The following is a 12,493-nucleotide window of genomic DNA, read 5'->3' as shown; positions in this document are numbered from 1 at the left end:
GCGTTGGCGTTGCCGTGGTGACGGCGGGGGCTATCCCCGCCCGCTGGGAGGAGTGGAAAAAGATGTCACCATTGGCGCCGCTGACGCCCGCATTTGGGAAACCCCCCTCCCGGGCGTCGTGAGGAGCTCGCTGAGGACGCAAGCGTTAAAGAAAGGGAACCTGAATACGACCTTTGACCTGCAGACCCGTTCTTTCACAACACAGCTGTGCTGCAGTGGGGTCGCCTGCAGCCGCGTCAGCCGCGTCATTGTTCACTGTCGGAGGGCGCTGCCGAGCACATGACCCTCACAAGCGTGCACTTCCTGCTTCCTGACCGCCATGTGAGGCGTGACGACGAATGGCGACCAACCACAGCGAGCGCAGTGTTTGTTGGGGCATCGGCGATACGAACGCTGACTCGGCAGTTTGTTCCTAGTCGCTGTTACAACATCGGTTGTGTTGCACAATATGGCGTCCCTCGTAATATGGAAGTGTTTTATTTGAAAAGCAGAAACGTCACTTGGTGATTCATGACCTGTAGTTTTGGTTTTATTTGAAGAAATATTATTATTAGAAATATTATTAATAAATAATATATATTTTTTATTTTTAGAAATATTTATTTAAAATCCTGACATTCTTAGTTTTAATGAATTATTTGCATTATTTTTAATGTAATAATTGTAAATGTGGATTAGTGAAATCATGATCTGTATTTTTATTGTAAGAAATATTTTTTTAAATGTAATTATTTCATGTAAAAATGTCATAATAATTATACACCACTAAAATCATAACATCATTTTTTTTGCTTGCCAAAATAGATAATTTGTGGTGCATAAATAGTTTTTTTTTTTAATTTTTTGACACAAGATTTTTTATTGCTCTGGAGGGGGGGGGGGCTCGGAAACACCTGCGTGATGGCCGCTGTTGCCGGGGCGACCTTAAGCCGGACTTGCACACACGCTTGTCTCAATGTGACCCTTTTGGAAAGACAGACCAGGTGTTTTGGTCGGGAACAGGAAGTCGGATCACGTCTTGTTAGCGGCGTCACATGACTCGCCGAGACATCGGAAGCAGACCTCCGCTGAGGCCCAACAATTCAAAATGGCTGTTTTTCCACCGCGGCGCCATCTTCTGGATGTGTTGGGTGCCTGCTCCTGCTGCAACCTTTGACCCCAAACAACGGAGAAGCTAACCCCCCCATTTTTGTGTGTCGGTAGCTCTCTGGTGGTTGTGAGCTGACCGTGGTGCTGCAGGACTTCACGGCGGGATGCAGCAGCGAGATTTCAGTCAGCACCGGTAAGACGCCATCTTCCTCTTCCATTTACTTGATTTCCAACCATGGCATTTATATGATATCAGATATGATATTTAGTTCTCAGATATTATACGTTATAATACTGTCAGCCATGTTCCAAAAGTATCACATATATGGTATTTATGGTCGAAACCATAGCAACCATATGGAATATGCCCTTGACGCTGTGCAGGCCAGACGGTGGAGCTGCTGGAGCGGCCCAGCGAGCGTCCCGGCTGGTGCCTGGTGCGGACCACGGAGCGCAGCCCGCCTCAGGAGGGTCTGGTGCCGAGCTCGGCGCTGTGCGTGTCGCACTCGCGCTCCAGCGTGGAGATGGACTGCTTCTTCGGCTCGGGGAAAGGTAGGAAGGACGGTGTTTGCCGTGACGCTCGCTCATCCGGTCGCTGAGTCAACAGCCCATATTAGCATGACTTAGCAACGCCGCGTCCCGCCTCGGGTCATTCCCGTCTTGGACAAAAATGCTCTTGAGCGTCGGGGTTGATTTCTTAGCGTCGAAGACTCGTTCCCAAAAATTCAGATTTGAGTGCTCAGTGCCAATTCATCCCCGAGATATTTGATTGTTCCACATCAAACCGGTCCAACATGGCCGAGGTGGACTGCGGTGCCTGCTTATGCTAAGCTACCGTACATGTGCTACAGTGACCCCTGCTGTTGGCTAGTGGGCACTACAACGCGGCTCAAGCTTGTTAGGAATGCGGTAACTCGTCTTCAAAACGACGCGTTGCATTATTTGCTTTGTAATGCGGTGTGCCTGACAGCCCGCAATCAGGGCATACAGCTGATGTCTTTCAATCAACCACTTCCTGTCTGCATGAAGCCTGAGGAGGCTGCCATGAATGAATGTGTGCGTGTGCGCGTGTGTGTCCCATGACTGTGTGCGTGCTTGAAGGTCGTTTTTTTTTTTTTTAAGCGACGTTCAGCTTTTTTGGATGACGGAAGTACTAAGGTAGTACTTTGTTGTCTGAGCTTTGCAGAAACTTGGGTCCTTCGCGACGCTTTATTAGCGTGCGGGTGCGCCGTAGCAGAAAGTTTTTAGCACTTTTAGCACATTTGTTGTGGTTAACACCTTAAATACTGTTCTGCTTGTTGGTAATTATTATTATTTAAAATAGAATACCCCCCCAAAAAGTATAAATAAAATAAATAAATAAAATCAGACCTTGCTAATAATTTTATTTTATTATATATATAATTATTATAATTATTACTTATTATTATTACATTGTAATCATTATTATGTATTTATTCAAAATAAAAATTTAAGTTTTTAGTTTGTACATTTAAAAAAATGTTTATTGTTTCATCATTTTATTGATTGCAAGTTTTCCATGTAAAAATGAAACATGCAAGTAACAGTCAGAAACACAAAATGGTGTCGTTGTTGTAAGAAGTTTTATTTATATCTATATCTATATATATATATATATATCATGCAGTTTTTTAATTTTATACAAATAAAATTGCGAGTACTAAAATGATCTTTTTCTTGAATATAGCTTTAATGTAACAAGTGAATATAAACACCAGACTTGATGATGTTTATTTTGGGGGTTTATTGTTGTTTGACGATATTTTAAATGAATATTATAATATCCAATGAAATATTGAAATAACTGAAACTGAGAAATAAAATCATTTTTATCATTTTATGATCATTTTTAGTTATTTAAAACTGGCGTATAAAAATAAGCAATTATATATATATAGATATTATTTATTTTCTTCATTTTTTTATTTATATATATATATATATATTTTCTTCATTTTTTTATTTTTATATATATATATATATATATATATTTATTTATTTTTTTAGCACTAAAGTCAATCATTATTCCCCGCCCCCACCCTCCTACTGGCTCCTCCCCCTTCTGCTCCCATTTTTTACCGAAGTTCCCACTGGTGTTCTTTACACTCGCACACGCGACTTGGACCCGACCTCTGCTTGTCACGGTGTGTGTGCGCGTGAGTGTGTGTGCACGCACATGTCTGTGCGTGTGTGTGCGCGCGCGCGCGAGGATGAAGCAAGGCTGGAGTTGCTGTTCATGGATCCTTGACCGCTGCTGCCGCTGCTGCGTTTGCACAGGTGGGCTTAAAATTACTTGGGGGGGGGGGGGGGTGCGTGTGTGTGCGTGCGTGTGCGTGCGCGCAACAGCACAAGAAACAGAAACTATAGTCGTGGGTGACGTCGTCGAAACAACGCCGTGGAATGCAAGACAGGAGAGGCGTGTGTGTGTGTGTGTGTGTGTGTGTGTGTGTGTGTGTGAGAGAGTGTAGGTTTCTCTTCCTTAGTGAGGACATCCCAGCTTGGATTGGGGGGGGGGGGGCTTGTGGGGATGTTTCAGGAAAAGTCCTTAGTCCTTAGTCCTTAGTCTTTAGTCCACAGCACCGGCTGGCCAAAGTGCGTCCGGCGGCCATTTGTAGGGTTTTTTATTGGGCCAAGAAAACATCATCATAGTAAAAGTATTTTAAAAGGTATTTTTATGAGTACATTTTGAAAAAAAATTCTAAAAAATATATGAATAAAATTTAAAAACAACTAAAAATAATCTATGAACATAATTTAACAAGAAAACCTACAAACAAAAGCAAACATTGTAAAATTAGGACTAATTTTCCAAGAATAATGTCCTAATGTTATGAAGAAAAATAACATAATTTTTGGAGCATAAAGTTGAAATATTAAAGATAAAAGTTGTATCATTTTGAGAAACAAAAAGTGAGATTGAAGTTCTGAAAATAAAATCAAATATTCCAAAGAAGAAAGTTACTATAGAGTAATAATAAAAGATAACATGGTGGTGTTTTTGTACGATTCGTGCCTTCTGAATGGAGGCTCAGTGCTAAATAAGGCGCCACGGGGCCAAGCGAAGGTGAGGCGCTAGTCAAGTTGAGTTCGGCACTGATGGCGTCCTCGGCGGGGCCGGGGGTTGGACTTTGGTCATGTCTGCTCGGCGTTGAGTGGAGCTTACGGGGCAGGATTGAAATGGAGTCAAACCGGTTTGGCCGCTTGACTGTCGGACTTGTCGCCCAAGCGGATTCCACTTTGGCAAGACGCAAAAACCAAGCGTACACGCTGATGCAAAACCTCAATGGACATTTTCATATTCATCCCAAAAAATGCATATTAAAAAATTCAATAAAAATGGCCACACTGCCCACAATATTTCAATATTTGTCCATAAAAAGCAACAAAAAGGTGACATATTTATGAAATAAAGTAGTACTTTGTCCGGGAAAATATTATTATTATTATTTATATATAATATTATTATTTATTTGCCAATAAAATTCCAACTTTGGTCTCTAAATTTTTATTTGGGATGTGAAAAATGATGCAATATGTCTCCATAAAAATACAATCATTCATAACTAAATGTTACATTTTGTCAATAAACTAATACATGGTGCATCGATAATAGCACATTTCACCACAAATATGTAATATTTGTCTGTAGAAATGCAATAATTGATAACTATATGTCATATAAATGGCATATGCATCCATAAAAATGCAATAGTTAATAACAAAATGTCATATTTGTTTACTAGAGGTAGCATATTTGCCCACATATGAGTCATATTTGTGCATCAATAATGGCGCATTTCACCACAAATATGTAATATTTGTCTATAGAAATGCAATAATTGATAACACCATGTTATATAAATGGCATATTATTCCACAAACTGGCAATATGCATCCATAAAAATGCAATAATTGATAACAATATGTCATATAAATGGCATATTATTCCACAAACTGGCAATATGCATCCATAAAAATGCAAGAATTGATAACAATATGCCATATGAATGGCATATTTACCCATAAAATGGCAATATGCACCCATAAAAATTCAATAGTTGATAAGAAAATGTTCTATTTTATCACTTAGCTGATATTTGTTTACCACAAGTAGCATATTTTCCCACATATGAGTCATATTTGTCCATACAAATAACAATTACATAACACAATACTCCTTTTGATCAATATATTGATATATTTTGCATCATAAATGGCCCATTTGACCACATCGGGATGTGAAATATTGCCAATAAAGTGCAATATGAGTCCATAAAACGGCAATTATCGATGATGGTAATATTTAGTCGTGAAAAAGTCATCATTGCCATGAATAATTGTATTATTTAGTAGTTGAGCAATCAGGCCAATGAGGGTAAAGTCAAGGATGAGTCGGTCCTTTCATACACAGCATATTAGTCCAAGTGGAGGAATGGGCCTCCACTGTGTGTGTGTGTGCGTGTGTGTGTGTGTGTGTGTGTGTGTGCGTGCGTGTGTGTGTGTATGTGTGTGCGTGCGTGTGTGCGTGCGTGTGCGTGTGTTGATGGTGAGTGATAGGAAGCGGCTGCTGCCAAGACAAGAAGCCTCTTCAGTTCAAAGATAGGAGTGACGACGCTCCACACAGTCTGTCTTTTTACGTGTGGGCTGCCACCCACACAAAAGCGTGGTTGTGTGTCGTCTTTCTGGCCCCCGCCTTTTTCCCAGTACCCTCGCTCTTGCCGGGGACTCCGCCTTAGCAGGCGGGACGTGGTGACAGGCAAACCGGGCGTCAAAACCCCGGCTTTTCACATTAAAGTCCAAAAATTAGGGAGGAAAAAAGTCATACTCTAATGAGAAAAGCTTTTCTCTTATGATATATACTATCATGGGTAATAATAAGAGGTTCAATGTGACTATAGGGGTGCTATTCCATGTCTACAGGGCTCTAGCAATGTCAAAGTGTATCAAGAAGGTGGCAAACGGGTTTTCTATGCCTTATTTCTCATATCTACTATCTTGGGTAATAGTGTAAATGTGACTATAGGGGTGCTATTTCATGTCTGGGGAGCTCTAATCATGTCATTTCTATGTCTTATTTTTTCATGTCTACTACCTTGGGTAATAGTGTAAATGTGACTATAGGGGTGCTATTTCATGTCTGGGGAGCTCTAAGACGGTGGCAAACAGGTTTTCTATGTCTTATTTTCTCATGTCTACTACCTTGGGTAATAGTGTAAAAGTGACTATAGGGGTGCTATTTCACACATGGGGAGCTCTAATCTTGTTAAAGTGTATTTAGAAGGTGGCAAACAGGTTTTCTATGTCTTATTTTCTCATGTCTACTATCTTGGGTAATGGTGTAAATGTGACTGTAGGGGTGCTATTTCACGTATGGGGAGCTCTAATCTTGTTAAAGTGTATCTAGACGGTGGCAAACAGGTTTTCTATGTCTTATTTTCTCATGTCTACTACCTTGGGTAATAGTGTAAAAGTGACTATAGGGGTGCTATTTCACACATGGGGAGCTCTAATCTTGTTAAAGTGTATTTAGAAGGTGGCAAACAGGTTTTCTATGTCTTATTTTCTCATGTCTACTATCTTGGGTAATGGTGTAAATGTGACTATAGGGGTGCTATTTCATGTCTGGGGAGCTCTAATCTTGTTAAAGTGTATTTAGAAGGTGGCAAACAGGTTTTCTATGTCTTATTTTCTCATGTCTACTACCTTGGGTAATGGTGTAAATGTGACTGTAGGGGTGCTATTTCACGTATGGGGAGCTCTAATCATGTTAAAGTGTATCTAGAAGGTGGCAAACAGGTTTTCTATGTCTTATTTTCTCATGTCTACTACCTTGGGTAATGGTGTAAATGTGACTGTAGGGGTGCTATTTCACGTCTGGGGAGCTCTAATCTTGTTAAAGTGTATTTAGAAGGTGGCAAACAGGTTTTCTATGTCTTATTTTCTCATGTCTACTACCTTGGGTAATAGTGTAAAAGTGACTATAGGGGTGCTATTTCACACATGGGGAGCTCTAATCATGTTAAAGTGTATCTAGAAGGTGGCAAACAGGTTTTCTATGTCTTATTTTCTCATGTCTACTACCTTGGGTAATGGTGTAAATGTGACTGTAGGGGTGCTATTTCACGTCTGGGGAGCTCTAATCTTGTTAAAGTGTATTTAGAAGGTGGCAAACAGGTTTTCTATGTCTTATTTTCTCATGTCTACTACCTTGGGTAATAGTGTAAAAGTGACTATAGGGGTGCTATTTCACACATGGGGAGCTCTAATCTTGTTAAAGTGTATTTAGAAGGTGGCAAACAGGTTTTCTATGTCTTATTTTCTCATGTCTACTACCTTGGGTAATAGTGTAAATGTGACTATAGGGCTGCTATTTCATGTCTGGGGAGCTCTAATCATGTTAAAGTGTATCTCGAAGGTGGTAAATGGGTTTTCTATGCCACAGTGGAGTCTGGAAGCGCTATCATCAAAGAGGAATTAGTGTGGAACGTCTTAGCGTTAGAAATATGAAAGTGTCATGCTTTCATTTCAGGAAGTCCACCCAACAACGCCACTCCACCCACTGTTATTATTTTAGCCGTAGTGATGCTAAGTGGCTGTCTTAGTAGGAATTATGCTTTATCGTTGGAGTGATGCCATTTTTGGATATTCTAACCATAACCATGAATCAATCATGAATAGCATACGTTTGTTTCCCGGTCTGGTGGGAGGGGTTAGCGCTGTGCTGACATGATGAGTGTCATTCTTGCACAATGTTGTGTTATCAGCTGTGTGTGTGTGTGTGTGTGTGTGTGTGTGGGTGTGAGTGTTGTCAAGCAGCTGTCAAGGACACTCACTCAAGTTCTGCTGAATACGCTAAGAGTCACATGACGCCTTTCTTCAACAACACTTCAGGGAAGCCAGGTGTGCGTGTGTGTGTGTGTGTGTGTGTGTGTTTGTGTGCGTGTGTTAAATGCTCCTTCCTGTCCCTCGGATGAGCGACATGCATCAAAGAAGATGCCGCAAAGATGACGCAACGCCTGCTGTTCATTGATCGCACACGTTGAGCAATTCCGCAGACAGGAAGTATTTAAGCACTTAAAGTACCTTAAAGTCTGTTTACTGTGTTTTTTAACCCTGTTGTGCTTTTTTTGGGGGGGGAAATATTGGAAATACTGGAACATGTGACTTACCCACCTACCTACCTAGCGACCTATATTTGTCATGTCCTCTGCGTCTGTCCCGTTAGAGAACTACCCCGTCAGCGGCACGGACGGAAGGAGCGAGTCGGTGGCCAACCTCCAGCCGCAGCCGTCCCTCGGCTCTCTACGGTCCAACTCGCCCGGACCCAAACGCTCTGGAAACACGCTGAGGAAATGGCTGACCAGTCCCGTCCGCCGCCTCAGTCACGGCAGCTCGGTGAAGAAGCTCCCCAACAACAAACACAAGAAGACAGGTCAGCCCATCCCACGCTCACCATGGCGACACGACACTTTCAAACATACGCAAACACATAGACATGGAAGAGGATGTAAAAGGTACATGAATAGCCTATATATATGTCAAATAGGACATAAAAAGGTACATGAATAGCCTATATATATGTGAAATAGGATGTAAAAGGTACATGAATAGCCTATATATATGTCAAATAGGATATAAAAAGGTACATGAATAGCCTATATATAGTATATGAAATAGGATGTAAAAGGTACATGAATAGCCTATATATATGTGAAATAGGATGTAAAAGGTACATGAATAGCCTATATATATATGAAATAGGATATAAAAAGGTACATGAATAGCCTATATATATGTGAAATAGGATGTAAAAGGTACATGAATAGCCTATATATATGTCAAATAGGATATAAAAAGGTACATGAATAGCCTATATATATGTGAAATAGGATGTAAAAGGTACATGAATAGCCTATATATATGTGAAATAGGATGTAAAAGGTACATGAATAGCCTATATATAGTATAGGAAATAGGATGTAAAAGGTACATGAAAAGCGTATGGGGTGAAATAGTACATAAGAAGGTACATAAAAAGCCTATGGGGTAAAATGTGACGTAAAAAGTACACATGGTTTCCAGGAGAAGTCGGGACAGCAAAGTACTTTTGTGCGGCGTCACATGTTGAGTCCATTCATGTCAGCTGACGATCACGTTAGCATTAGCCGTGCAGCTCAGATGACTCTGACGCTCATTAGCTTTTGAAATGTATCGATTATTTTTCCCCAAAGGAAGACCTTAGCAGGATTGTCATTGGCCGGCGGTATACCGTAGGTCCCGCCTTTTCTCCTCCATAAATGCTGACTGATCAACTGATTGACAGGTCCCGGGTCGGGACGAGAGGAGAGCAGGAAGGGACAAGCCGACCCCGGCCTGCAGGATGACGTCATTGACGAGGTAGCCGATCATGGCGTCTTTTACTCTATCAAGCATGGCGTCACATCTTCCTCCTCTTCCTCTTCCTCAGCGCAAGGACGCCAACCTCCTCTCCAAGACGCCGTCTGGCATGCAGAGCGGCGGCGAGGAGGAGCAGGACGAGGAGGCCCACACCCCCCTGCCTCCCCCCATGGAGATCATCAAGGACCCCTCGGCCCAGGACGACAAGGTGACCAATAGACGGGGGGCGTCCCAAAAGCAGCACATTCTCAAATTAGAAGTGAACAAAATGTAAATATCGGCAATCTTTTAACAAGAACAAGTCAAAATATGATCCAACGACAAGAAGTCATAGTTTGAGAATAACGTTGGAATATTATGAGGAAAAATATCCTCATTTGCAAATGCGGAGTGAAATTGGGATGAATTGGGATGAATTGGTGTAAACGCCACTCACGCTCCCCTCCGCTCCGCCGCAGACGTCAGTTTCCCTCCACATTCCTTCCTCCCTTCCTCCTTCCTCCCTGTCCTTCCCGCCAACCTTCCTAACACGCTGATGATGTTGCTGATGGCTTCTTCTTCTCCTTCTTCTTCTTCTGGTCTTCCTCCTCTCAGTCCTCGTCCTTGCTAACGTCTCTGCAGTCGTCCTCTGAGGTGCCGTGTGCCGCCGAGCTGGTTAGCGCCATAGAAAAGCTGGTTAAAACCAAGATGGTGAGTCTGACCCGGATGTGATGATGCTGCCGTCTGTGTGCGCGTGATGCAATGATGCAGTGATGCAATGATGCAATGATGCAGTGATGCAATGATGCAATGACGCCCTCTGCTGGCTGAATGCTCCACCTTCTCCAGCTGGGTGAGGACTCCAAACTAAAGGCTGCAGAACCATGGACGCTAATTAATTAGGGATGTCAATCCATTACAATATTTGATCGTGATTAATCACATTTTGTCCATAATTAACTCTGATTTAATCGCAGATAGAAATACGTTTTTATGTATAATAAGTAGAGGAAATCTCTTTGTGGTAAACGATTCCTTTATACAAGAAATCAACAGCAAAAAAAATAAAACTAGAATAAAAAAGTAGAATAAAGTCATAATATTCACGAAAGGAAAACATGTCAATTCATAAATTTTAGGAGTCATAATATTCTGAGGAAAAATTAATTTGATATATTTTATATATTATATTTATATATTTTTAATTTTTACATTTTAATAAGAATTATGAAGTTGAAATATTGAAGAAAATATGGAGAGAATGAAGCGGAGAGAATGAAGTTGCACATTTTGCCACTGGGGGTCAATGCTAAAATCTGAATATTGTGAAAGAGCAGTTGGCATCGGCGATCTTTTTGCCGTTGTAATAATATGTAACACGAAGGTCTTCAAGGTGCGTCTTTTTTCTCCGACAGACCTTAGAACCTGGAGCCTACCCAGGATTCACCCCGCTGTCGCCCCCAGAACAAAGCACTCCCGTGCAGCCCCGGAACCCTGAGCTGGAGCAGAGAGCCAAAGCCATGAGGGGGCGCATGTGAGTCCACGCCGTATCCCTTCCACAAAGCATATGTAATAATAAACGGATGGACATGATGATTCGTCTTCCTGTTTGTGCTTAGGTTTGTTCTCAACGAGCTGATCCAGACAGAGAAGGACTACGTGAAAGACTTGGGCATCGTGGTTGAGGTAATTCTGGGCTTATCATGGCTGGAACGTTCTCGGTGCTGACCGGCTGACACATGGACTCTTCCACCTCCTCGTAGGGTTTCATGAAGAGGATCGAGGAGAAGGGCGTCCCCGAGGACATGAAAGGAAAGGAGAAGATTGTGTTTGGGAACATCCACCAGATCTCCGACTGGCACCGAGAGTAAGTGTCCAGGTTATCCGCAGCGTGGCGGTTCGCCTTCGTCCGCTTAGCAAATAACAGCGGCGCTCTTCTTCGGCAGCTTCTTCGTGGGCGAGCTGGAGAAATGTCTGGACGACCACGAGCATCTCCCCGAGCTCTTCATCAAACATGTGAGGGGGGAAGGCGAGTCGGGCGTCTGGTGTCTGGTGTGAGGGTCCGCCTCCTGACCTTTTGCTTTGTGTTGCTTTGCCAGGAGAGACGACTGCACATGTATGTCATCTACTGCCAGAATAAACCCAAGTCTGAGTTCATTGTCGCCGAATATGATACATATTTTGACGTAAGTCTTCGCCTTTTACCCTTCTTACTCTTTAGACCCCATCGTGAGGAGTGGCGTTCCTACATATCCCACTCCAAGTGTCTAGGGAGTATAAGTCGTACAAATGCATCATAAAGAAGAAAAAGCAGACATCACTGACCTTTAGCACTTCCTGTGGCGCCGCTCCTTACGCAATATAGTAGATATAATAAGAGAAATATGACATATAGTACATAGAACACCTGTTTACCACCATGTTTATGAACTTCTAAATGATTTTTAGCATTATTAGAGCCCTCTAGACATGAAATAACACCCCTATAGTCACCTTTACACTTCTATTACCCAATATAGTAGATATAATAAGAGAAAATATGACATATAGTACATTAAAAAAACAGTTTACCACCTTCTAAATACACATTTTAACATTATTAGAGCCCTGTAGACATGAAATAACACCCCTATAGTCACCTTTACACTCCTATTACCCAATATAGTGAACATGGTAACAGAGAATAAGACATACTCTAACACATATTACACTTGTTTATGAACTTCTAAATGATTTTTAGCATTATTAGAGCCCTCTAGACATGAAATAGCACCCCTATAGTCACCTTTACACTCATATTACCCAATATAGTAGACATGATAAGAGAAAGTAAGACACCTGAGAGACTCCCACATACTCATGGGCTGTCCATGCTTGCGATGCCACGTGTTTGATCCCTGCAGGGCGTCCAGCAGGACATCCAGTCCCGGCTGACCATCAGCGACTTCCTGATCAAGCCAATCCAAAGAATCACCAAATACCAGCTACTACTGAAGGTGCGTGATGG

General features: G+C 41.9%; 1 protein-coding gene across 2 annotated transcripts in view; it reads left to right on the top strand.

Moving 5' to 3' along the window:
* Positions 1–12,493, top strand: part of kalrna (kalirin RhoGEF kinase a) — a 66,708-nt gene that overhangs the window by 41,831 nt on the left and 12,384 nt on the right. The window contains exons 39-50 of one of the 2 annotated variants that reach the window (XM_058081189.2): positions 1,204–1,282; positions 1,474–1,641; positions 8,336–8,542; positions 9,434–9,507; positions 9,578–9,715; positions 10,102–10,197; positions 10,902–11,020; positions 11,106–11,172; positions 11,250–11,353; positions 11,433–11,502; positions 11,586–11,672; positions 12,390–12,482. In XM_058081189.2, coding sequence (XP_057937172.2) covers positions 1,204–1,282; positions 1,474–1,641; positions 8,336–8,542; positions 9,434–9,507; positions 9,578–9,715; positions 10,102–10,197; positions 10,902–11,020; positions 11,106–11,172; positions 11,250–11,353; positions 11,433–11,502; positions 11,586–11,672; positions 12,390–12,482 — 1,302 coding nt within the window. The remainder of the gene's footprint in view (positions 1–1,203; positions 1,283–1,473; positions 1,642–8,335; positions 8,543–9,433; positions 9,508–9,577; positions 9,716–10,101; positions 10,198–10,901; positions 11,021–11,105; positions 11,173–11,249; positions 11,354–11,432; positions 11,503–11,585; positions 11,673–12,389; positions 12,483–12,493) is intronic. The other variant, XM_058081194.2, reaches the window with a different exon arrangement.

This window comes from Doryrhamphus excisus, linkage group LG12 (genome assembly GCF_037039965.1).
Source record: "Doryrhamphus excisus strain RoL-2023G ecotype Guam linkage group LG12, RoL_Dexc_Guam_v1.1, whole genome shotgun sequence".
Taxonomy (NCBI): Eukaryota; Metazoa; Chordata; class Actinopteri; order Syngnathiformes; family Syngnathidae; genus Doryrhamphus; species Doryrhamphus excisus.
The sequence above is the reverse complement of the archived record's forward strand: the minus strand, read 5'-3'. Positions and strand labels throughout refer to the sequence as shown.